At 37.0% G+C, this 27578-nt stretch overlaps 1 protein-coding gene and 1 long non-coding RNA gene across 2 annotated transcripts in view; one reads left to right on the forward strand and one right to left on the reverse strand.

Annotated features, from left to right (window-relative positions):
• LOC129410067 (uncharacterized) overlaps nucleotides 1–1023 on the forward strand; it is a 42879-nt gene extending 41856 nt beyond the window's left edge. The window contains exon 3 of the long non-coding RNA XR_008632705.1: nucleotides 755–1023. This is a non-coding gene — a long non-coding RNA (uncharacterized LOC129410067). The remainder of the gene's footprint in view (nucleotides 1–754) is intronic.
• Nucleotides 1024–6646: 5623 nt separating this feature from the next.
• Nucleotides 6647–27258, reverse strand: spaca4l (sperm acrosome associated 4 like). Its single transcript, XM_020939316.2, has 3 exons — nucleotides 27114–27258; nucleotides 10244–10354; nucleotides 6647–8544 (listed from the first exon to the last, which is right to left on the reverse strand). Exons 1-3 carry the CDS (start codon nucleotides 27163–27165, stop codon nucleotides 8321–8323), a joined length of 387 nt encoding a protein of 128 aa, XP_020794975.2. The 5' UTR covers nucleotides 27166–27258; the 3' UTR covers nucleotides 6647–8320.
• Nucleotides 27259–27578: the final 320 nt, after the last annotated feature.

The raw sequence follows: 27578 nt of genomic DNA on the forward strand, positions 1-27578 counted from the left end.
GAGAAATAAAAGAAGTCATTATTTAAGAGCGGTCTCATCCTTCAAAACTCAAGCAACGAGAATTTTAACTTTTATTATTAAGAAAAGCTTTGTTGTTTAAAGTAATAGATGTTATTTTGTGATTTAAATTATTTTGGCGCTATGGGTTTTTGACATAATGTTGTACAATAGTGACGAAGAAGAAAGAAGAACTAAATATTGTCTTAAGTGTTTGTTTTTTTTAATATATAGCTTAGAAGACAATATATAACATGTTTACTTATTTTATTCATTTGTGTTTTGACAAAAAAGTTTTACAATTTCAAAAAACTAAAGATGATTTGTGGGTCAAAATATACATAAAAAATCCAACTAAAACCAGAAAGAATGACTTGCGTAACTTTTCTGGTGGAAGTTATGACACCTGTTAAGGAAAGTCCCGCCAATTGTTCTCCAATCTAAATTTGTGTTGTGTTGTGTTTTGTTTCATTCACACTCAAATCCTGCATATTTAGGCTGAGTGTTTTTTTTTCTTAATTCCATAGAATATAGAATTCCATATATTTACAGTTCATTTGTCTTCCGTATGTATCTAAAATGTAAAAAAGAAAAAAAAAAAAACATTGAATGAGATGCAGGAACTAACCCAAAAGCGATGATGTAGGTGTTTACCCTATAGTTTTTATGAGTCACAGCTATTATGCATTTCTTTTCTAGTATAGTTATTATAGAGATATTTATGATTTGCTCAACGTGTTTTTCTTTTTTTTCACAGACTGCAACTGGAATGGTGCAACTATGATTTCTAAAACCTGTCACTTTATAACACCTGTCATGCTATATAACACCTGTCGCTCTATATAACACCTGTCACCTTATATAACACCTGTCGCCCTATGTAACACCTGTCGCTCTATAACATTTGTCACTGTATAACACTTGTCACTCTATAACATCTGTCATTCTATATATCACCCATCGCCCTATAGCTCCTTCAAAACTCTGCAGCACGACTGCTGACAAGAACCAGGAAGCGAGAGCATATCACCCCAGTACTGAAGTCTCTGCACTGGCTTCCTGTGAGCTTCAGGATAGATTTTAAAGTTCTTTTATTAGTTTATAAAGCTCTTAATGGTCTTAGTCCTATTTATTTATCTGGTCTGCTTTTATCATATGAACCCTCTCGGACTCGCTATAACACCTGTCGCTCTATATAACACCTGTCGCTCTATATAACACCTGTCGCTCTATACCCTGTCGCTCTATAACACCTATCACTTTATAACACCTATCACTTTATAACACCTTTCGCTCTATATAACACCTGTCGCTCTATAACACTTTCTATCACTTTATAACACCCTGTCGCTCTATATAACACCTGTCGCTCTATAACACCTATCACTTTATATAACACCTGTCGCTCTATATAACACCTGTCGCTCTATATAACACCTGTCGCTCTATAACACTTATTATACACCTTCGCTCTATAACACCTGTCGCTCTATATAACACCTGTCGCTCTATATAACACCTGTCGCTCTATAACACTTATCACTTTATAACACCTGTCGCTCTATATAACACCTGTCGCTCTATAACACTTATTACTTTATAACACCTGTCGCTCTATATAACACCTGTCGCTCTATCACCTATAACACTTATCACTTTATAACACCTGTCGCTCTATATAACACCTGTCGCTCTATAACACTGTCGCTCTATCACTTATATAACACCTGTCGCTCTATATAACACCTGTCGCTCTATAACACTTATCACTTTATAACACCTGTCGCTCTATATAACACCTGTCGCTCTATAACACTTATCACTTTATAACACCTGTCGCTCTATATAACACCTGTCACTCTATAACACTTATTACTTTATAACACCTGTCGCTCTATATAACACCTGTCGCTCTATAACACTTATCACTTTATAACACCTGTCGCTCTATATAACACCTGTCACTCTATAACACTTATTACTTTATAACACCTGTCGCTCTATATAACACCTGTCGCTCTATAACACTTATCACTTTATAACACCTGTCGCTCTATATAACACCTGTCGCTCTATAAACACCTGTCGCTCTATATAACACCTGTCGCTCTATAACACTTATCACTTTATAACACCTGTCGCTCTATATAACACCTGTCACTCTATAACACTTATTACTTTATAACACCTGTCGCTCTATATAACACCTGTCGCTCTATAACACCTATCACTTTATAACACCTGTCGCTCTATATAACACCTGTCGCTCTATAACACCTGTCGCTCTATATAACACCTGTCGCTCTATATAACACCTGTCGCTCTATATAACACTTTATAACACCTGTCGCTCTATATAACACCTGTCACTCTATATAACACCTGTCACTCTATAACACCTATCACGTTATAACACCTGTCGCTCTATATAACACCTGTCGCTCTATAACACCTATCACTTTATAACACCTGTCGCTCTATATAACACCTGTCGCTCTATAACACCTATCACGTTATAACACCTGTCGCTCTATATAACACCTGTCGCTCTATATAACACCTGTCACTCTATATAACAGCTTCACTCTATAACACCTGTCACTCAATAACATCTGTCCCTTTAAAGCACCTGTCACTCTATATGGCTGAAAGGTTTTCATTCTGCACTCTTCTCTCTCATTCTTTCTCATTTAATGTCTCTTTCTTTTGATGAATTTTATGATTATTTATGTTTTGATTTGTTTGTATTGTGATTTTAATGTATTGAATTACTTTGTGTACTTTGTGTGCCTTGCCTATAATATCCATCACTATATAACACATGTCCTTTTATAACGCTGGTCAATCTATAACACCTGACACGTTATATAAAACTTGTCACTCTATTACACCCATCGCTTTATAAAACTCATCACACAATAGCACCTTTCCTTCACATAACATCACATTATAAAACTCGTCACTCCTGTCACTTTAAATAAATACTTCATGCACTGCTGGTTTTGCACGTGTCCTGTTCATATTGTTTTGCTTTTATATTCAATCACATCTGTATTTTTTTTCCTAAATGGATTCTTGTGAGCTTTGAGCCATGTTAGAATGTTGTTGCATCCTCAAAAACAACTGGTGTTATAATTTGTTTCATTCACACATGTTTTGGAAACTTGTATTATTAGTCTGTCTAAACCAAAGCTCAAAATGCTCTGTATGCAGTAGTTTTCTTTTACCTTTTGTTCAGTAGAGACTGTCAATTCCAGGGTTAAAATTATCCAAATGATTCTAGTGAAGGTGTATGGAGTTTAAAAACACAGTGGAGCACTTCATGTATCACCACATGACATAGCGTGATTTCAGTTTGAGAGAAGAACTCAGTCTAAATATGGGTCCTTTAATCTCTTATTTTAATGTACTTTTTATTTATTATTACCTGTATTGCTTTGCGTTAAGTTGCCAAAGCACATTCCTACTTTCACTGACAGTAAACCTTTCTAATTCTGATTTGCATGTAATAGTTTTTGTAGGAGTATAACAATTTTTGAAAAGCATCCCATCAGATTGACAACATCACAAAAGTTATCAGAGCCTCCACTTGAGCTGAGTGATAGAACGCGTTATCATGTCAGATATTTCAACAGATTCACTCCTCTTCATGTATGAGGAGAGACAGATGATAAATGCCAGTCAGTCTGTGTCTACTAAACATTTATTATAATCAAATATAACACTTATAAAAATTAAACAGTAACTAAAATAGGATTGATTAATTATTTTGATGTCTGATTTGTTCCGAATTAACTTCCTAAAAGGGCCCATGTTACACAAAGTGAAGTACAGGAAGTGCTGCACTGTGTTTTAAACTCCACACACCTTCACTGAAATCATTTGGATGATTACAACCCTGGAATTTCCAATCTCTACTGAATAAAAGGTAAAAGGTAGCTGTTAACTTGAAACTACCACCTCATGACATCACAAGGTGGAACAGGGCATGTCGAGATGTGAAGATGTAGACTAATAATAAAGAATTACTCAAACATGTGTGAGGTACTAGTATGTTTTTGATGAAGTAACAACATTATAACATGGCTTCATGGATCACAAGATCAATTTTGTCTAATTGAACCTTTAAGGCTGTAAACTAAGGTGTAGTCTTTGTATTTAACAATGTAGCCCAAAGTAAATACCATATCTTTTTAAAGTTTATGCCAGGGAATCTGATCTGAATCATCTCATCTATCATCGTCAGCTTGAGTTGGCTGTGAGCCTAAGTACATGGAGGATACTAGTTTGATTACATTACAAGCCTGTTATCTGATTTTTACTGTCTTACAAATTTGAAAAAATAAAACAAGTTCATTTGAGGTGGTCCAGAGTTATTCCTTGTGCATTCTGAGGATCCTAATTATTCACCACAGTGTTTCAAAGCATTTTTCACAACTTTCAGAGGCCAGAGTGGAGTATTGCAGTCACAGTAAAGCTTATAACTATCATGCTAATCACTCATTTTCCACATCTCATTCAGTATTATACTTTATAATTGCAGATAATACGCAGCAGACTTAATTTGACCTCAAGGGCTGCTTATACAGTACAGTATATTTGTACTGGGGCAAGACCATAGGCCAACAAAGAAAAAAATCAAGTACAGGGAATTTTAATATTTTGTGATGTAAAGGGCTCTTGGGGATTTGTGACTTTATATTTTTAAAAGCAAAAGTTCAGTGTTCAATGTATTTTTAAGAAACAACTCATAAATCAATTATGAATCAAACATTTAAGAAAAATTCAACAAAAAACAAAACTCTAGAATAATTAGGTTAGACAAAGGTGTACTATATGTAGCTTGTTTCCATGCAAATGCTATTGCTTTGCCTGGAATATTCCACAGTAAAGCATTAATCTTATCTATCTCCAGGGAGGCATGCAGCAAGCAAACATTTCTAGAAAATTTTGAACAAAAATCGGCATAAATTTAAACTAACGAAGACTAACCAGGACTAATGTGCGGCTAAACCAAGTTAAAAACCAGGACTAGACTAAAACTAATCCAGGAATTACCAGTGTACTAGTGTGTAGTTTACAACAAAACCCTAAACCAATTTAAAGGTGTACTGTGTAACATTTCTGCTGGTGACTTACAGATACCAACTAATTTCTGTGGAGATGCTATTGCCTTGTCTGGAATGTTCTGCAGTATGGCATTAAACTTGTCTTTATGAGGACAAGTAGGTGACACTCACAGTAAGCTGTTTTTCAAGGCAATAAAAACTCTTCTAATTGGTAGGTTTATTGTCATAGTGTCAAACATTCCAACCAAGACAATAACATCATGGAGACAAGTTAAGTATCCTCACCTGAAATGGTAGAAAAGACAGCTCTAATTTTGATTAGGTTTGGATGTCCTCCCAGATCTGTGTAAGGGGCTCACTGAGCTCATCTAGAGTCTGAGGAGCAACCTGACAGCATCTGATGGACCAAACATAATGTCCCAGAGGTGTTCTATTGGTTTTAAGTCTGGTGATCATGAGGGCCATTCAACTGCATCAATCCCTTCATCCTCCAGGTACTGCCTGCAGACTCTTGCCACATGAGGATTGGCATTGTCGTGCATCAGGAGGAACCCAGGACCTACTGCACCAGCATAAGGTCTGACAATGGGTTCAAAGATTTCATCTCGATCCCTAATGGCACACACAATGCCATTTTATAGTTGGTAGAGGTCTGTGCCTTACTACATAGATATGCCTCACCAAACCATCACTGAGCCACCACCAACCATGTTGCAGGCAGCATAGCAGTCTCCTTGTCTTCTCCAGGCTCTTTCATGTTCATCACAGGTGTTCAGGATAAACCTGCTCTCATCTGTAAAAGGCACAGGGCACCAGTGGGCGGACTTGCCAATTCTGGTGTCATCTAGCAAATGCCAATGGCGCTCCACGGTGCTGGGCGTTGAGCACAGGGCCCACTATAGGACATGGTGCCCTCAAGCCACCCTCATGAAGTCTGTGTTTAATTTTTTAGAGTAGTGTATTTGTATACTTTGGACACATCCTTTCATTCAATATTTAGTACCCCAAATTTATAAAGCAAGATATATGGAATTATGTAGTAAAGAAAAATACCTATTTGTTTATATTTTATATTCAAATGCTTAGTGTACCCACCCTTTATTTTGCAAATCCTTAGCCTTTTCTCAGTGATGTTCCCAATGAAGTCCCTGAACTGGTTTTCACTTGGCCACTGTGCTGCATCAGGGTTAGTAATGCCAAAAGGGCAAATCACTGGTCAAAGCAAAGGGTGGATATTAAAAACTAGTTGAGTATTTGTTGTTTGCTACATTCCACATGTATCATAGATTTGACGCCTTCAGTGAGGGTCTACAATGTAAATAATCATGGAAATGAAAAAATGAAAAACAATCCAAACTTTGGCCTGGCAGTGCATGTGTTTGTTTAACTCAGATTGTGACACTGGTCTTTTGAAAGCAGCTTAACTTCTGTTTGGGTCTAAAGCAATGTTTTGTTAGGATTCAAACACATACAAAGCAGCAGAGAAACCACCACGAAGGGGACAGTCATGAAAAACCAGTCCAACCAGAGCTAGAGGAGGAGGACATCTGAGACGAAACTAAGAACACACACACACACGATCCCAGTTTGGTCTTTATTAAAACTCCAATTAAACAAAATGAATATTCAGAACAATGAGTCATTCAAATCCACTGCCATTTCAAATACAAAATATTATCATGAGGCAGAGACTAGACTTTATGTGTAAAATTTAGCTAAATTTTACCCCATGTTTATTTACAAAAGTAAATTCATAATTGAAAAACAAATCAGATGTTTGCAAAAAAGATGGCACAATTTGAAATGGATTTAACAAAATGGCATTCTACTTTTTAAACCAATAAAACAAGAAATAAAGAATTGGTAAAAACAATTCAGATAAATATATTTAAGACCATTTAGAAGAGCTTAACATGATTGAGGATGCACCAATGAAGAACACATTTTAGCTTTTTATTACTAGGAGAAAACTATTCTCTAAATATTTGATGGACTAAATCACTAATAATAGTCAGATTGGCAAACACGAGAAGTGTGGATTAAAAAAAAAAAATCTTTGGACAAACAAATTAATGTTTAGGGTTACATCATCATGCAGATACTAGTCTACTATGGCTTTGTGTTTTGTAACATTGTGAATCTTAAAACAGTGACATGATCATATTGTAATTTTAGAATTGTTTTAAGTGTAAAAATATGGTTTTACAGATACTATGGGTCATAAGTCGTGCTAGTCTAACTATTCACAAGACTACACCTGTGCAGAAGTTCATACAAAAACATTTATTAAAAAAAAAAAAAGGATATTTAAATATATTTATATAAAGACAGATTGAATTTGTGAATCATGAGTTTAATCTGTCTTTTTACACATCACTAGGTTTCAGTTGACATCCCTGCATTCTATAGATCAATATTATTCATTAGAGATGAGGAGCGGCTAAAATTAAAATAGCTAAAATGGAGATTCATTCTATAATACACAAAATTCTTGGGTCTAGTCATTAATAGAAACAATCAGGTTCAACATGTATGCATTTAACTTTTGGATATTTCAATGTAAAATTATGACGTGGTTACATTCTAAAATCTGAAAACCACCAATAAATACCAAAGCAAAGCAAATCTCCTGGTAACTTCTCCTTTCTGCTGTTGTCACATATAAATCCTTAAAATCAAATACAAATTTGAGTCAATTAAAAAGGATTAACCGACTAAATGACAACAGCCCTAATTATAAATATTCATAGGTTGTTTTTTGGGCATACTTTATGCTTACAAGTATTCATAGTTTGTTACACTGTGAATCTTCAAGCATCAATTGACAATTCATCTTAGGTGACTTAGACTTAAAAAAATTTTTGGCATCATTCAATGTATTCTCTCATATATGACAAATGTCTAAGATTCATTGCAAGTCCTCAGTGGCTTTGTTCACATGCACACCAAAAGCTGATTAAAATAAAAAAAGAAAGAAAAATCTTATTTCTGGATCTTTAAGTTTATTTAAATGGCATGCAAACTACAAGATTTGATGCAAATAATCCGACTGAGCATATTCAGAAAGAAATATTTGTATTTTGCAGTTTACATTTAATTTTAACAGATTTAGAACTCCAAACATCTGATAATGCTCTCATTTTGGGTGTACATGTGACCATAGCCAGTGTAGTCTAGATCCCTTTATGAGGCTTGTGTGTGTGTTTGTGTGTATGGAGATAGACAGTGACATTGGTGCATTCTGAGGTTGGGGATTAAAACAGGGCGTTTGCAGCGAACACAGCGGCGACAGAGGCCAGGGTAAGCTGCAGTGCCCCGGGGAGAGTAGTGGGGGCGCTGTTGCACAGGTCGGTGTTGCAGCAGGTCTTGGTCATTTGGTAGACCGTGGTGTTTCCGGACGAGGGGAAGGTGACGGTGGAGGTTTTGTTGCAATCGGCAATAGCCAGGCATCCCTTCATAGAGATGTCCATAAACCCAGCTACACAGACAGAGAACAGAGGAGTCACACCATTAGAATGTTTTACATTTCTCATCTCTAAAGGTCAAAATGCTCTGTTCACCTGGACATGTCATGAAGTGGTGGTTTAAGATAATGGCTACCCTATATATACACACTCTGGTTCAGTGGAGATTCCAGAACTAAACTCATGAGTCACTTCCTGCATTACCACATGACATCACAAGGTAGAACAGACTCAGCCTAAATATGCAGGATTTGTGTATAAATGTAACAAAACAATGAGGAAACATAATCAGAAAAAACATAATGGCCCTTTAAACACATTGAAAAACACCAACTTGTTTTCACTTTTGTGATTAGCTCACGTCACATAATTTAGTTCCAGAGATTAATCAAATATTTGTATAAACAGTGAAGGAGGAGCTGACAGGAAACTAGGCTTTATTTAGACTTCATTTTCTTGTTGATCTAGATTGTCAAAGCGCAGCCAAAATATACAGGAGATTTGTATTTTTTTAAGTGTTCAGTTATTTACTGCCTAAGTTTTCATCACGTCACCGATTGTTTTAATAAGAATCATGATATTGCTTTTTTGTTGTGGGTCAATTAAAATACATTTTTCTGATTGTTTAAACCTTGTTATGACAAAATTAATTATTGTCATATGTATGTCTAAATAACACAATAGCCATGATTAGACCAATACCATTTCTGGCCCTAGTTATGACTCTGGTTGTTGTAACAGTTAGGAATTACCTCTGCTTCAGTCACCTGCTGCCTGTGTCCAACCAGGAAGTATCAACTAGAAAACTAGGCAAGGTCTATAGTCTTCTTGTTAACCATGCTTCCGTGAAATAAGCAGCCCAACCGGTCATGTGCACTTAAAGTTCAGGTCGAAGTTTAGTATTGTTCTCGGACTGTTTTGGATGTTTTGTGAATGAGCGAAGGTTCTGGGATTTTCTGATCTTTGGTGGAGACCTGGTTTGTTTATGTGCAGAAGTCAAAGCTGTGAAGATGACATGATCAGACTGAGAGGAGAATAGATCAGACATCACACGATGTTCTCAGGATTAAAACTTCAAGACATGTGGATTCTCATGTACTGATCATTTTAAAAAGAGCCAAATAGTAAACTTTTGAATTTTTATGAAACTGTAGCATCCTGGATACAATTTTATTATTTTCTTGTGTTAATCAAAAATTCTGTTAATTCAAGGGATATGGGTGCTTGTTCTGTTTTCTTATCTAAACTATAGCACTTTTTATTTAAAATCTTTTTCTGAAACTTTATAAACCGCTGAGTTATTAAAACATTACACCAAATCTTGTTTTAAATGTTTTTTGGATGTAAAACAACAGTTACGGGTATTAGTTAGCATGTAGCTGCTTGGCCTCCACAATGTCTTTGAACTCTTAACCTTTTAATTTTTCTATGGGAAAAGTGAGTGGAAAATGTACTTCTGAAACCGGAACAGATTTTGAAGTGGGCTGTTGAGCTCCATGCATCTTATCAGTTTTGTGTAGGGTTGTCAAAGGAGATACTAATCTATGCCAAAAAGCACATAAACAGGACAAAATGTGACTTTCTTCAATGGTCGGCTCTTTCTGGTCAGAGCTTCAGACAGTGCAGTGCTTACAGTTGGCCTCACACCCCCAGGGAATGTTCAAAGGATCAATAATGTCATTCTTTCAGTGCTAAACACACATGTTACTGTACCTGCTTTCCCTCTGCCGCTGAAGCACTGCTCTCCAGAGTTGCAGGTGACCTTTGAGGTGATGCACAGGTTCCAGAAGCCCACCTTACAATTGTAGCACTGCAGCGCCTGGACTGGACACACAAACACAACAGTGAACTCACTACCTCACAAAAGCTCAGATATGATATTTCACATTAAAGGGTCCAGATTATGCAATTTCCTTGTTCTAATGAGGTTTCCACATCAAACAGACCTGGAGTTGGATTGTTTCATTCACACACGTTTAACACAAAAACACTGCATATTTAAGATCACTTGTCTCAAAAGGATGGAAATTCATGGAAATGCCAACCTCTACTACACTAAAGGTAAACTGTAGATGTTAACTACATTTTCATGACATCACAAAGTGAAAGAGCATTTTGAGCGTTGGAGATTTAGACAAACTAATAAAGAATTACGCAAACATGTGAATGAAAAACAAGTCCAGGTTTGTTTTTGATGAGGTAACATAGTATGGCTTAAAGCTCACAGGAGTCAATTTTGCATAATATCGGACCTTTAAAGAATAATTATAATCTCATAAAAAATGCCTTGTATATAATTAAAAATTCATGTTGATTGCTGGTTTTTGCTTTCAATTTGCATTAGACAGAAGGTTTCCTGAATTTCTGAAAGGTGACAACTCACAGAATTGACTAAACCTCTTTGTAATTGGTGAAAAGCTCCTCTAAATTTAACCTGTGAAGACATGTACACAGTTGTGTGGGTGCCAAAAGCTCTAAAACACCAAAGGTTTTCCTGATCACTGAGTGTCTGATTATCATTTTTACTTCCTGGTTTACACAGACACAAAAAAGACAGATCTGTATGACTGGAATCATCCTCTGCCTCTTACTCACCAACTGCTTGTGTACTATGATGTCAGAGTCTCATAGTTTTTGTGGTAGTATTTTAAAATGTACTTTCACTGGCCATGTATTTCTGTATAACTTACAGAAGTGATGAATAAATTATGCTTCAAGGAATTTTAATAATTTTAAATGAAAAACAAAATCTTACAATGATTGCTGGTAAAACTTTGCTCAATCAGCTCATTCGCAGTTAAAGTTGTTTAAGTGTGGCACCTTTTTAAAAATTTATTTTATATTTGGGGAAAGGAAAAATGGATTGAATTCTCAGGTGGAAGTCCCTAAAAGGGGTGCTATGTCTAGTCTAAGGCGACGGGACACAAAGGTGAAATGATCAGAATGTCCCTCAGGTCAAAGGTCACATTCTAGGTAACGTCATACATTTGTAAAAGAATGTATGAGTAAAAGGGAAAATATCTGGATCTTTAAGTTGATGAAATTGCAAAATTAAACCATACTGACAAATGAAAAAAAAAATATAAAAAAAGGGATGACACAATATTCAGGTTTTAGCTTCCGGTTATATGCTACACTGAATTTTAAAATCACTATGGCAACGGTCCTGATTTGTCATCATTCTAAACTCTGATGAATTCAATTATATGGCATTGTTGTAATATACTCAAGTCCAAAAATGTAATTTATTCCTCACTTTCTAACCAAAAACAAAAGTCAACACATTTACAAAAGTGAAAAATAAAAGGTCCTATTTTACACATTGAATCTTGTGATCTTCTAGTCATGTTATAATGTTACCTCCTCAAACACACACCTGGATTTGTGTTTTGTTTCCATACATGTTTGAGTAACCCTTTATTATTTCTCAGTCTACATCTCCCAAGCTCAAAATGCCGTTTTCCACCTTGTGATGTCATGAAGTTCAAGTTAACAGCTACCCTTTACGTTTCATTCATTAGAGATTCACAATTCCATGTCTGAGATGATCTAAATGATTCTAGAGAAGGTGGATGGAATTTAAAAACACAGTGGTGCACTATTTGTATTACTACATGACGTCACAAGGTGGAACAGAATATGCAGAGGGTGTGTTAAATGAAACAAAACTCCAGGTATGTTTTAATGAGGAAACAAAATTATAACAGATCAGAAAATATCAGAAAATATAGCCCCTTTTATTTTTTTATTTTATTTAATTAAGCCCATATACTATTTTACCTACAAGTTAAACATTATAAAAAGGTAATGTTATGGTAATTTTACAACAATAGTACACTGCTTATGACTCATAATGACAGCAGAAGCCATTATACTAGACCAATACAATCTGTGACTTTCCACTGACAGTAAGATCAAGGCTTTGACGTACGTCAGGGCATGTAAAATTCAAATATGACTTAGGCAAAAATCATTCAAGCAAGACGTGAATGGAAATAACAAGTAGATGAGTTAGAGTTGCATAAAAACAAGCCAGTCCACTGATGTACTGAATTATATGAAACACACAAGAGGAAGTGACTCAAACACATCATGACAACTACATATAGCTATCGTTTCATATCATGTATGAGACTGAGACGGATGCATTCTTTATTTTACCACACGGCAGAATGATTGAGGAAAAATATATGACAAATATGGTGACAGAAATGTGTGGTTTTTTGATCATAGGATTCTGTTCAAAGTTCATATTTTAAACTCAAGATTGATTCCTGTATTCACCTGATAGTTGATAGTTCACATTTTGGGACATGTTTGTGCAGATTTAAACTATAGCTGTAGGTGCTTTTATGCAGAATCAGATAGATTTAGTGGTTTGGAAGAAAACACAGTATTTGCCAATTCCATCCATTCAATCTGCAATTTTTATTAGATTTTAATTAAAAAAGGGCCAATATTACACCGTTTTCTGATCCATGTTATGATATGTCCTCAACAAAAACATACCTGGTGTTGTGTTTTGTTTCATTCACACATGTTTAAAACACACAAACCCTGCAGATTTAGGCTCTGTTCTTCTCTCAGACAAAACATTCTGTGCTCCATTGTGTTTTGAAACTTGATACACCTTTGCTAGAATCATTTGGATAATCAGTCCTGGAATTGTCAGTCTCTAATGAACTTAAAAAGGTAAAAAGGAGCTGTTAACTTCAAAACTACTGCTTCATGGCATCACAATGTGGAACAGAGCTTTTTTTGCTTTGGAGACACAAACAAAACTCCAGGTATATATTTCTAGTGAGGAAACATAACATCACTTAACTTCATTTTGCGTAATATAGGATCATTCATCTTCCAGCTACAGTTTTATATACTTCACTAATTAAATGATTAAGCACTACACCTAGAGATTAAAAACAGATTTCCCCAGCATAAAGGGAATGTTTATTTACATCACATTTCGTACTTGGATTTATTGCGTTACACTGTACAAATGACTGGTTATATCTCCATTATTGACTATACATTAGCCACAGTGTTCCAAATGGCCACACCATGAGAATATCAAACAGCATTAACATTTTTTATTCATTCGTTCCACACCTCCTAAGTTTCGGTCACACCCAAATCTACAACAATCCCTGCCACTCCAAGTTCTTTCATTTGGTGTATTTAATGTGCATATAGTCAGAGTTACATCATAGTTAAGAACATAACTAAAACTGCTAAAGTAAACTGCGTTTTCTTTTGAATAAATGAAAAACTCCTCGCCTCATGTGACCGTCATAGGTCGCGCCCGATTGACTTCGATTGTTTAAAATGTGGATGGACACGTTTTCCCCCCAGTTCTGGATCCAGTTTGACGTGATGTGGAGGCAGTCATCTGAGCTTTTGTACCAGTGGTAATTACAGTAGCAGCATTAATGAGGGTAACGTGTTTGTGTAGTCAACCACAAGGAGACTAATTGGTCCTCACTGAACAGACAACTAATGAACAGTGTGAGTCCGTGTTTGTGCTGCTACTGTACAATAAGTGGTAAAGGAAACAAACTGGGTTTAAAATGTGTTGAATGCAGGGTCACACACAGGATTAACCAGGACTGAAGAGATTTGAAGGAAACAGGATTTACATCACTGAGGGTGGTTCAATTGTCTTTGTTGGGTTCTGGTTTGAATTCTGATTATAAACAAATGTAATAACATTCTAACATATTTGATATTAATGAATATTCTAAAGTAATTTTCGAGTCAAGTCATTTATATAGCACATTTAAAAACAACCGTAACAAGCTGCATCAAAGTGCTTTACAATAAGAAACATCACATAGTAAAAACGACGAAACAAATATAATAAAATACATAAAGTCCATTAGCACGGCAATAAGATTTTAATAGGACTATTCTTATTTGATTCCTACAGGATTAGTCCCAAAATCAAATGAGAATTGTCTTATTAAAACCCTAATGCAATCCAAACCAACTAGGGAATCCAGTTTAGTTCAGATTAGGACTTTGTTTGATCCTGTTCTCGTCATGGTTTAGTTCTGGTGTAGTCCAGGTTTAGCACTAAATTTAGTCCCAGTTTAGTCCTAACATTGATATGGCCTACATATAAAATGCACCATAAAACCAGGACTAAAAAAATCAAGACTTGCTCTGAATCAGGGCTGTAACATCTTATCTACATCACGACTTTCAGGTTTTGGCACCCATCCATCGTCATACCAATTATATGCAATTAAAATCAAAATACGATCTTGATCTATAATGAAATCTTTGAATGGGGAAAAGCCCTAATTGGGTTCTCACAAAGTCCTTCAAATCAGGAAAGAGCTGTTCTTCTGAAACCCATGAATAAGGCAAAAACTAAACCAACTCATACCACCACAAGACCATTGAAATGTACTAGCATGCACCAGTTTAAGTACCTTTGCATTATAGCTACTTTGTCTAAAAGATTATGCCTGGTATTCAAAACAGAACTGACACAATATTCAAATTTGATAGGATGTGCAGTATGTTTGAAGTTTCTAGACCAAGAATCTGAAACATGTGAATATCACTGTAGGCCACTGTTCTTAAGACAAAAGCAGAAAGGATTAAAAAAAAAAAAAATCACTTTCTAATATCGTATCGACGGCACAGATCTCTTTATATGTTCTGATAAAAAGTATAAAAAATACCAATGAACTCATCCTTGAATCTCAACACTTAGTTTGAGTTTTTATTAAAGCAGCAAGCATCACAGATCGTAATGACACGACCGCTATGATCGCCATCTCTTTTACACTAAGTTGAACTCGTTTGTCAAGTAGGTGACAGGAAAAGCATTTGGGGAAGAATGTTTAGGGGACTCAAATGTGAGGAGCTGTACATGTCTCAGACAGACATTACAGTACTAGACTGAAGGAGTGTGATATAATGTCTATTTAATCTGGTTCGTCTGTCTGAACTCATGTTAACCTGAGCACAGATCTAATGTTATAGACTTAAGTCTCTTCTCTCTGCAGTAAATATTTTTTGAGTGAATCATTATCCCAATATGTTAACCAAACTTGACTAGAGTCACACCTCAACCAGTGCCTCCTAAAAACATTAGAGATAGACTAATTTGGATTTTGTCATAGCTTATACAAATTGTTTAGAATCCAAAGAAACAGATGGCCAATCAGCTCTGCCAGTATTTTGGGGCCGATATTGATCATTTTCACCAAATCTGATCAATATCAGTAAATCTGATATTGAAAACAAACCTTCAAGATGGCATGAAGTCACATTTTGAACAATTATCAATTTGCATTAACATGCTCAAATAAAGCTACCCTTTAGGCGACAGGTCAGCCAAAACAAAATATGGAGAGTTAAGGCAGATCACCAATATGCTTAAGAGTGCACACAGTTCGTCTCTGACATATATTCCAGAAAGCCTGCTGGGTTCTGAATCAGCTGTAGTCAGATCAAAACAGAGCTCTCTCATACCGACTTCAACTACACCATGGGTTGGGAGTTACCGTCATCTCACTTCAGTAAATGACATTCCTATTATGGAACCAACCAAAGTGGCCCAATACTTTGCGTAAGAAGTTTACACGAGTGAGATTGTACGCAAAGAAACTAAATGCATCCATGTACTTCATAAGTGCTGACCCATCGGATGTCAGAGCAGTACATGAGGGTGTGACTTTGTCCTTATTTAGTCATGTCGTAGCACTTCGTCTGACTCACAGGAGTCAGGGAAGTGCCAAATTCTTCAGATTGTTTCAAAATGGAGGTAGCTGATTTTAATGGTAAAGGGACAAACCCTTGACCTCAGAGAACGTGATAATAACACTGCACATGATAAAACTAACGATTTTGCGTTAGTCATCCACATACAACCAGAGCGACATGCCAGGCCAGTGATGCAAGACTGTCAGCTAACAACACTATTCAGATGGTGGGCAAGAAACATATTTTCCCTACTGATGACACCCTGCTTTATCAGGTTTCACATTTGTGCATTTACCTTTGTGATACTTCATAATAAACTGAAAAACATAATTATTGACTAGACCCAAGTAGGGACGCAGCGATACCGGTATCTGATATCTGTTCAGATCCAGGAAATTTGCTTGGATCGGGTATCAGCCCCGTGATATTGGTTTCGGGCTGGATAAATGGATGTAATAAGACTTTACAGGTTGATTTTGGCTTAGAACATCTCATAATGTTTGAACTTTTATTCATACGAGGCTGTTCTGTAATTACGATGCATTTTGCAAGTTGAAAAAGGCCATTCTCCGACCCTACACTAGTATTGGAAGATACGGAGAGCCAAATTATCAATATCAGAGCTGAAAAAGCAGGATTGGTGCCTCTGTCTGGAGTAAATTATATTGGTCTATGAAGTGGTGATGTTGTCTAGCTTTGTTTTTGTTCCTCATTCATCAAACAAGAGTCAAATAATGTAGGAATAATCTTAACATAAAATAGGATTAACAGAGTGCATCTCTCACTAACTTCTGATCACTGCCAATGCCATCTTACCCTGGCTTTGTACCACAACCTCCTTTATACACTCACTGCCAGTTTGACTGTTTAAATACACTCCCTGCAGAATGAGATTTTTAAAAAGACCTTGTAAACATGTCTGTTGTTTACAATCAGGCTGAAGTGTCTTGGTAGCCTGATTCATCACCCGGATTCACTTCATGGAAACCACCTGACCTCGCAGTGTTACAATTTGTTCACTCGATGGTAGGTGGGTACTTTTTTGTTATTTAACCAATCACTCCTATTCGGTAGTGCCGTATGTAATGCGCCGCTAAAGAGGCTAACTGGTATATTAAGCTTTTCCCAAATCCCGTAGAAAGAAGGGCAATAAACTTCTTTCCGCTTGATAAAATTCACCAAACATTCTTTGTTCCAGCTTTAAATCCTCAATCTCGGGAATCATTGCCGACAGAAAATGTATGGCTCTTCACCAGTGTTGGGAGTAATGTATTATAAAAGTAATGTATTACAGTAATGCGTTGATTTTTGCTGTAACGCAGTAATGTAAGGCATTACAGGGGGAAAAATTGTAATATTTTACTCGGTACAAATGTGAGTAACGCGCGTTACAATGCTTTTTTAACCTGGATTGAAGTGGTGGGTTTTTCTTCATAGAAATTCGCTAAATCACCGTGAAATCAGCAGCGGTGAAACGCCGGAGACGCGGCCGGATAGACCTTCAGTTAACCACGGGTGAAAGGACCGACCCAGAACTCTACAGTGTTTAGACCTGGTTTAGACCTGGGTCACTTCTGGTTTAGACCTTGCTTACAGTCGTCCCTCGCTCTAACGCGATTCACTTTTCGCGGTCTCGCTGTTTCGCTGATTTTTAGAATTTTTTTTTGTGCAATTTTGCATTCCTTTTGTTTTTAGTGTATGAACACGTATTGCGTTCCTCCCGCTGTGTCCTGATCGGCTAAGGGACTCCTGTGTCCTGTACAGTACAGTAGGCTACAGAATGTGTTCAGCTGCCAAATTTAAATAAATGTTCAATCTCTAGCAGTGCGATTCTGAAGTGCTGTATGTCTGCAAGTTTTCTCTCCGACAAAATCCACAACGTCGACGAAATGTTCTGCACCGACAAAGTCTCCTGCGCTCACACCCAAAAGACAGAGGACGATGCAAACCATCGCACAAAAAGTTGGACTTCTGGACATGTTGAAGGAAGGTAGAAGTTACGCGCTGTAGCAGAGTTTTGCACCGGGTCTTGTACCTGCAAATAGTTGCTGAAATCAGGACCGTGAGCCCGCGCAGTAGGGTGTCTATAAAGAGCGATCGGGCGACAGCCGCTCTTACCTCCATGAGGTGCGGAGCAAAGCCGGTCCTTTCTCCTGCGGTCTCCTTCGAGCCCATCCTGACAGTGAGTCCTGTTTTAGTCCTAGTTCAGTTCTGGTTTAGTCCTGGTTCAGCTCTGGTTTAGTCCTGGTTTAGACCTTGTTTAGTCCTGGTTCAGTCCATATACGGCTCAAAAGTTCAGCTTTTTCGCAGTTATTTTGGTGAGAGTAACTTAAAGTAATGCAATAGTAATGTAATGCCTTACATTTTAAATGCAGTAATATTGTAATGTAACGAATTACTTTGAAATGACAGTAATAAGTAATAAATAACGCATTACAGTTTTAAAGTAACTTGCCCAACAGTGCTCTTCACTGATTGGCTGGTGCCCAAACTTGCACTTCTGGGGTTTTTGCAAACCGTCTAGTGCATTTCCTGTCCTAGTCACTGGAGAGAAATGAAATTGAGTGGAGGCACTAGGTGGCACCAACCTGGCTAACATCTTTGACCTTAGAATACACAGCTTTCAAAACTGTCAACTCATCTGCTGCAACAGTACATTGTCTTTTCAAAAATGTAAGCAGACAAAGTGCCTTGGGTTTGGTTGAGAAGAGACATTTACAGTAAAAGAGCAGTTCAGAGAGGTTTAGCTTCATTCCTGAGTTGTTTCTAAACCAACAAAAATCTATTGTTTTTCTTTCACCTGCAGACAAACCCTGCTTAGATCTCCCACATGACTGAAACTGGACAAAATGTGGGTTTAGGTATATTCACACTAACAGTCTTCTGAACACAAGCTTTTCACACCAGCATTAAAAAAAACAAACAAAAACATAGAATTTAAGGCCATTTGAAATTTCAAATATTGCTTGGTCATTTCAAAGTTTTGTCATCAAATAAGTACGTTTAGAGTAGACTTTTCACTACTGCACAGCATTTAGGAGTGGGCTGAGACAGAATTTCATAAGATGAGGAGACATTAGATAAGGTCCACGAAATCGAGACTTTGATATTACATTTGAATGTAAATTATAATAAATTAATTTCAGTTCTGGTTTTCACATTTTTTGTTTTACCGAGTACTTTTACAGTCATTGTAGCACTGCTTTTTGGAACTACGGCTTCCCAAAATGTTAACTCACGAGCATTTAAGCCTTTTTTATCTAATCTAAATGCAAACACTGAGGAAAAAAATCTCAAGATAATTTTTCTCACGTGTAGACAAACTTACAGCAATCTGGTTTCACGAACTCTTGAGCCATGAAATCCTCATTAGCAATTCGACTTTAATCTCTTAAGGAAATTATTGAAACTGAAGCAATACTACGCGAACCTGCCAAGAAGTACTAAGAGATAACGGATTGTATATTTTTATTTGATAAGTCGGCGACTGCGCTACAGTTTAGTACAAGAAACTCTCATAATGGTTCAAGGTGTCATTTAGTCTCATGTTAAATCCTGCTGTTGACAGAAGATTACAGTGTAAAAGAGTTCAAAAATGTTAATGTATTTGCCTTTTGTTAAATCAAACACATTTATCATAGTTTTGTTTACACAGGCCAAAGTTACAGAGACAGACTGGACCAGCAGCTCTCAAGTGGGACAAGTCACCATGAGATCATTCAGAAATAATTCAGAAATTTTACTATTCATTATTAAACCAAGCATTTTAATTATTACGCCAATCTAAAAAAAGTGGTAGGGATACACTGATGCAATACTGGTATCAGATGGACATACAAATCGATGTAATAAGACAGTTTACTGGTCACAGCTGCCCCAGCTTTCATTTTTTGAAAAGATAAATAACAGCTACATAACACACATTCAGTCATTTTTTCTCATTTTCTTTTTGTTTTAAAGGAAATGTATGCCATTTTCAGTCTCTGTACTCTTGCATCAGTTGATATCTGGCATCAGCAGATACTTAAAGCTACAGTATCGGAACCTGTTAGAACTGACAAACCTGGATCAGTGCATTCCTAAAAAAGGTCTAAAGAATTAAATTAAAATTATTAGGCCATTCCCCATTTGTCAAATCTACGCTCTCTCCACCACAAAATACAACTAAAACCGTACAACTACTCACCTTTTTCTAATAGACAACCCTGTGCCATGTATATTTTCTAAAATTATTTGATCATATTGTGATACTTGTAATAAATACAATGGTAAAATGCCTGACTAGTGACAGATGAACCCTTTTACACACCTCTTCTTACATTTCCGATTAAAAAAGGACACCTGCTTTTCTCAGAGTTAACACAAAGGTAATAATGATTGGTAATAGACTCGCCCAGAACCAGATGTAGGCCAAAAGTACTGCGCAACAAAACAAACCGGATTAAAAAAGGTCCTGCGCACGATGCCAAAGGGGGAGGCAACTTTATTTAACAATAGCCTCATGTGACGGTACGTTCAGAGACAAGACAAGTCATGGGGTATTTGTACAAGGATTAATACAAGGAAACACTAGAACCAAATATTTGATCAATCTCCTGGAAAAGATGAGGTCACACTCACAGATAGAGACAGAGACAAGTTTTTACCATAAAATATCCAAATGTTGCAACAAAAATCTGCATTATAGCAAGATAAATTTTAGCTGCCCCGTCTGTATTATTGGCCTGTGGAATATTCAGTCATCTGAAACCCACCACTTACACTTTGAATGTAATGGTTCAGCAGTTACCTAGGAGACACAATGCACACATAGCAAAAACTGCCAAAAATGTTAATACAGTGTGAATAAGCCACATTTTCAGGACTCTGATCAATACGAGGTGGTCCTGTTTAAAAGTTTGATTAAAAAAAAATAAGTCACTCTCACACTTTTTTTGTGTGTGTGAGAGACTTGTTTAATCATCTCAAATGTTGTAGTTCCAGTTCAGTCAGTTCTTTCAGGTCAGACAGTCTTAAAATAAAGCTCAGGTGAAGTCTTAAGTCTAACAGAGCAGTGCTTTCAGTTAGCATCACAGTCCCAGGGAATGTTGATGACATCAGCTGCAAAATAACAATGTAAAAAAGGGTTATAACATAAATTTATGGTATATCAAGCAGTAAGGTAAAACTCCTTTCTATTCAAATATCCTTATATAGAAATATTTTATCAATAATTTAACTCTAACTTCACATAATTTAATCTCATATGACTGAGAATTAGCCAATGTGTAGTGCATCTTGTCTCCATGATGGTACAGTCTAAATGAAAAGCTCCCACTGCCTCCATCACAGCGTTAAATACACCTCCAAACGTGACAGTTCTATTTTCCTACAGGCAGATACAGGCTCATAGCGCCCCCTGCTGCTCACTCCAGGGAACTCCATGCAACAGGTGTCATGATTAACTTAAAACATTGAAAAACTAATTTAAAGTGATCAAATCAAGTTGCAGTTAATCGTTTTATTTGCCGTTTTTATTGAAAAAGCACTTTGAGTTGTGTATGAATTGTGCCCTATATACACTTCATCGCACAGAGCAGGTCCAGCGAAACACAGTAACCATTGTTCAGTAATATTTAGGGCAGTGGAGCAGCAAGGTTTTGGTTACAATTAAGAAAGCTAGAACAGTTAAAAGCACTGAAATATGAATTATCCACACAAAGCATCTCTAACCTTTCAGGCCAATGTTCTAATGTTTCCTCATCACAAACATACCTGGAGCTGTGTTTTGTTTCATTCACACATGTTTAACAAACAAGCAGAGTTCTTATCACAAGACGTTTTCAGTTTGAGAGAACATGTGGTAATAACCAAAGTGCTCCACTGTGTTTTTAAACTCCACACACCTTCACTAGAATCATTTGGATGATTTCAGCGCTAGAATTGCCGATCTCTACTGGACTAAGGGTTAAAAAATGTAGCTTAACGTCAAAACTACCAACAGACATCACAAGGTGGACAGAGCCTTTGGAGCTTTTGGAGCTTTTGGAGATCTAAACGGACTAATAAATGTAGTTAATAGGATTAACTGAGATTCAGGAGCAGGACCACGCCTCAGCCGCCCTCTCCTCTCACCAGCGAACCACAACTCACCTCGACCACGCCTTTAATTTCCCAGAAGCCTATATGTAGCAGCCTTTCCCATCATCCCAGTTTGTCTCGGCTAACTCGACCCCACCCTCCCATCCGCTATATTGTCTTTCAGTCACAAGACCCCCACAGGGAGTCTCGTTTCGGCTGGGCCAATTGTAGATTGAGACGGAGTCCCCACCTGGAGTCTCAACCCAGCCATCTCTGCCCCGCTTCGTACATTATCAATAAACTTCTTCGCACTGTCATTGTTGGTGTGATCCTAGCTAGTGAATAAAGGATTACGCAAACATGTGAATGAAACAAAAACACAACTCCAGGTATGTTTGTGATGAAGAAACATTCTAATATGGTTAATTTTGTTCATTGAGTTCATTTAAACCAAATCAACATTCACATCAACATTCACAGTTATCGCATATTAATCTACTGTGACCATTGTGTCCTTAACACCAGCTGACAAAGCCAAGGACAAACAAATAGGAGCTTTGTAAATATTCAAATGCAAACAAAGTCAAAGTGGCTCCTGGGCGACGGCCGCAGAGATGCAAAACACAAGCGTGACTTTGAGCTGCGTAAATAAAAGAGGCTTATGTTTCTGACCAAAGAGAAAGGAGACAGTTTGTTTAGGAGCATCACTATATACAGCAAATAGAATGAATGGACATTACTGGGAAATTATTTGGGGAGTAATCTGTTCTGCAAATAAATCTTCATTCATTCATTTGTGTGCAGTAGACTAGATTGATTATACTGCAGTAAATCTGGCTGTTCTAAATAGTCACTTACAAAAACACAAATGCCTGAAGTGTAGTTTAAGCAGTCCATATTTAATTTCAGTCTGCTTTCAAATCTTATCAATTTTGAATCAGTAAAAATGAGAACTTAAAGGTCCTATATTACACAAAATTGACTCGCGTGAGCTTTAAGACCTGTTAGAATGTTACCACCTTATATCTCATCCAACAAATCTGGAGTTGTTTCATTCACACATGTTTGAGTAATCCTTTATTATTAGTCTTTCTACATCTCTAAAGCTCAAAAATTTTCCATTTTACCTTGTGATGTCATGTAGCAGTAGTTTAAGTATATTTGACCTTTTAAGTACATATTAGCAATTAGCACAGGACATCACAAGGTGGAACAGTGTGTTTTTGTTAAAGAACTCAGTCTTATGCAAGATTTCTGTGTTAAATGTGTGAATGAAACAAAAACTCCAGGTATGTTTGTGATGAAGAAACTACATTTAACAGATCAGAAAATAGCCTAATCTGGACCCTTTAATAGAATGATTATTTTAAAACAGACAACTCAAGATTTAAACTGTTATACTTGTCAGAAAAATGACAACAAATGAGATATTGTTCCAAATTGGGTCATTCCTACTATATACACCTCTACAAACTGTCTAATGCTTTATGTTTTACACTGTAATTTTAGTTCTACCATTGAATCATTGAGACATGATTTTAAGGAGGATCAGGTGACCACTTTGAACACTAGAGGGCATCAATGTCACCTGCTTTTCTACACCCTGCCTCCAGGCAACAGACACACAAAATGTACAGAGACCGAACGGCCCAACACAAAGAGGCTCCAACCAAATATAGTCAATTATTTCTATTGTAAAGGGAGACCTTTTCGATGCTTTCTTAACCAATTACAAGGTGAAAATCTGACTGAAGGCTTTTAAATAGACCATATTTAACAGTTTTTGTTCTAAACTGGTCTTGTAAGTGTTTTAGAGTCAGTATAGTCCAATTAATTATTATCAAAATACATCTGCAGTTAATTTTCAATAAACTTTTATGCAACATTTTTCATAGTAGAAAAGTACTTCCTAGATAATTTTCTTTCAGTTTGTGAATTTTAAGGTCACCTGTTGTCTGCATTTCATATTGAAGCAGTGCAGTTATTTATGTGAATGGCAATACAAGTAGCAATAATGTAAGATTTTGTTATGGCAATGTTGAGTCCATGTTTTTTTAGACACTGTCCTTTATATGGTTTCATAAATGTACATAAATGCAAAGTCCAGTATAGACCAAGATCCTGGGTCAAGGTCTGTAAAGGGTTCGGGGTACTGCTCTTGACAGGTGTCCCGAGGTCTCAAAGGGCAGGTCAAATGCAACGGACAGAGAATATAGTATACTCCAACCACAAAAATGTCCTTTCTTAAATCCTCTAAAACAGTGTATCAAGTTAGCGTCACCAGGTGGGTCTAAGGTTTCTGAGGCACTTCCTGAAACTGCCTGACCTCTGCCCTCCTCCACCTCTTCTTCTCCCCCTCAGTTTTGTTCTCTGGTCTTTTGTGTTGGAATCTGGGTCATCGTGTCACTCCCTTATTTCTGTAATCCTTCAAAAGACATCTAAAACCTAAAGATGACATAAATATACACACATGTTTTTAGAAGTTATTAAAAAGTACAAGAGGTGCCAGGGCAGACTCTCTCCAGGCAGCTTGAGTTTATGAATTTCAGATTTTTATTATAATTATTTTTTTATTGATAATTCTTCCCATTATAGTACTGCCAGGAAATGTCAAGGCACTGTACGCTATGAGCCAAACCCAGTAAGGGCATCAGGCTTAGATCCCTTACTCCAAATCAGTGTGTATTCTAGTTTAGACCTACAGCCAGCTCAACCTCCATCTGACTTAAGGTGGTTCAGTCTCCTAAAATAATGCTCTGGTGTGACATTCCCACATTTATTTAAAGCAGACCTATTTTGTAAAATGCTCTTTTCAGAGCTTTTAATCATGTTATAGTTCCTTCCCCTCATTCATTCACCTAAAGCTGTATTTGGAGTGATTCATGCATGTTTGAGCAATGTCTTCAGTCTGAAGGAAACATGAATTTTCTTCCACCATTATTTTAGGCAGACACAGGGCTGCCATCGGAAAACATGTAAAATCTTGTTTTCATTCACAGAACATTGGGTCTGTTTGTGTGAGGGTTCTGTCAGACTGTGTTTACGCAAAACCAGCAGAGAGAAAGAGGGAGACAGAGGAGGAGCAAGAGAGACACAGAGAGAGATTTCATCCACCCCTTGTGCTTTTTACACAAAAATAAAGGAAAGTATTTGCATACTATTTATATAGTACACTACACTACAGACAGAGGGAGACAGAAAGACAATCCCATCCTCCCTAGAGTCCAGTTGCTCACCCACAGACCATCCCAAACTGGTGACACCACTATAATTACAACAGTGACAAACAGCCATTAGCTTTAATCCTATGGTGCTCTGGAGCACCCACCTGAAAGACGAGCAAGGAGCACCCAACACGGACTAAAGCACCTGTTAGGAAGGGTGTGGTCTGAAAATGTACACCCAGGACAACAGGAGGGCAAGAGGGACAAAACAATGCATGAATGTCCCCTAAAAGACAATAGTGAAAAGGAGAAATGAAGCCTATAGTTTGAGAACGAAGGGCAGAAACATGAGTGCCCCTGATAGTGTTTACGGTTGAGGAATGCAGTCAGTATATACAGGTCAGGGCATGATTCTCGTAAGTCCTTGTGAGTCAACCCTAAATATAAGCTCCCACAAAACTGACTAACGTTATGTAACGGTTATGATTCAACATGGTCAGGAGGAGTCACTCAAACTGAAGTATCACCTCTAAAAATAAAAAGCTGATGTAGTTAAAGTTTGACTAAATATATTAAAAGGTTCCATATTACGCAAAATTGACTCTTGTGAGCTTTAGGTCATGTTATAATGTTACCTTATCAAAAACATACCTGGAGCTGCTGGTCTCATTCACACAGAAAATTAATATGCATAATATGGGCCTCTTAAATGGTGACCCAAATGTCCCCATGACTACTTGACTTTTCTTTGTTTGTTTAAAACCAACAAAGGAGATCCTATCTTCAATGTTATCTATTTGCATTGTTTGTATGCTACGTCAACAACTGATAGTCTTCCAGGTAAAGATAAAGTGGATTGTAGTCCTAAAGAAATTACCCTAAATGAAATTAATTTGAATAGGTAATTTTCATAATTATTATTAACATAGGCCTATTTACAAAAATAGACGTATATGCAAGTCGCCGTGCACTGCATCTTATGAATTGACATTATCATTTGCCTTAACCTTCCAGGGGTACTCCACAGCACAAACTTATTCGCAAAAATAATTAGACAGGGACATATTGTTTCCAACGAAATTCGACTGCAGATCAGCGTCAATGCACGACACAAATGCAACAGCGTAACCGCGTTACGTGCTTTTCAATTTACTATTAAGGTGAAAAATGGTGAGAAAAAAACTTGAAGTAAATAACATGTCAAGGTGCCTTTGTTTCGTTCCTGTTGTGATGGGATTTAGTTGATCCTTTCCTGAACACACCCAATTTTGTAGGAGCGGAGTAACAGACAAGATTCGGGCGAAAAGGTTCAAAAAATACAACAAAAATTCACGTTATATAATTTTTCTTCTTTGTTACTACATTAAATTTTAACACAGGCTATAGTAGTGCAAAACTCGATAAATATAGTGTAAACTCCTATATTGCTCAAAAAAGTTGTAAAAGTTTGCATATTAACTTCACAGTGACTAAAAATATATATAAAAATAATAGGCTATTGAGCAAATCTTTGGAAATACACTGCTGTTTCAAGGGTGCAGATTTCACACATCTTCCGCATTCTTTTAGTTTAATTTAAACGCATATATTTTCTCATCAAAAACATAATTTTGTGGTGGTAATTATGGAGTTTGTGGTCAGCTTACCTGCAGCGAAGCACAGAGTCACGGCCAAAAGCTGGAAGATAGTTCTGTTCATGTCTGCGTTAGTGTTCTTTTTTTGGGTGGCGATGAGAGGTAAAAGTGTGCAAATGCCAGACCGTTATAAGAAAATGGACTGTAATAGAGTTTTTTTCCCTCCTCGTGGTCTTTATATCCCAGCGCCGCCCAGCGTCTGTCACGGCGGTCCAATCAGAATCAGAGGCTAACTGTCGCTATGGAGACGCCGCACCTGGGCGACCTGATTTCAGTGCGGAGCCTCGCGCTTACCTTGGGAGGGGGCACTTCCGGTTCTAATTGATCTCTTTAAGCTTTTTGCAGAGTCGTGTTAAAATTATTAAGCATTTAAAGATAAGGACATAAAAAAGGAAACTGCGGGTGGATGTCACTGACAACATGTTAAAAAATACACAAATAAATGCAGAGGATACTTCTGCTTTTAGAAAGGTAGAT

This window comes from Boleophthalmus pectinirostris, unplaced genomic scaffold (genome assembly GCF_026225935.1).
Source record: "Boleophthalmus pectinirostris isolate CB_2022bp ecotype Guang Dong unplaced genomic scaffold, ASM2622593v1 HiC_scaffold_21, whole genome shotgun sequence".
NCBI classification, from domain to species: domain Eukaryota; kingdom Metazoa; phylum Chordata; class Actinopteri; order Gobiiformes; family Gobiidae; genus Boleophthalmus; species Boleophthalmus pectinirostris.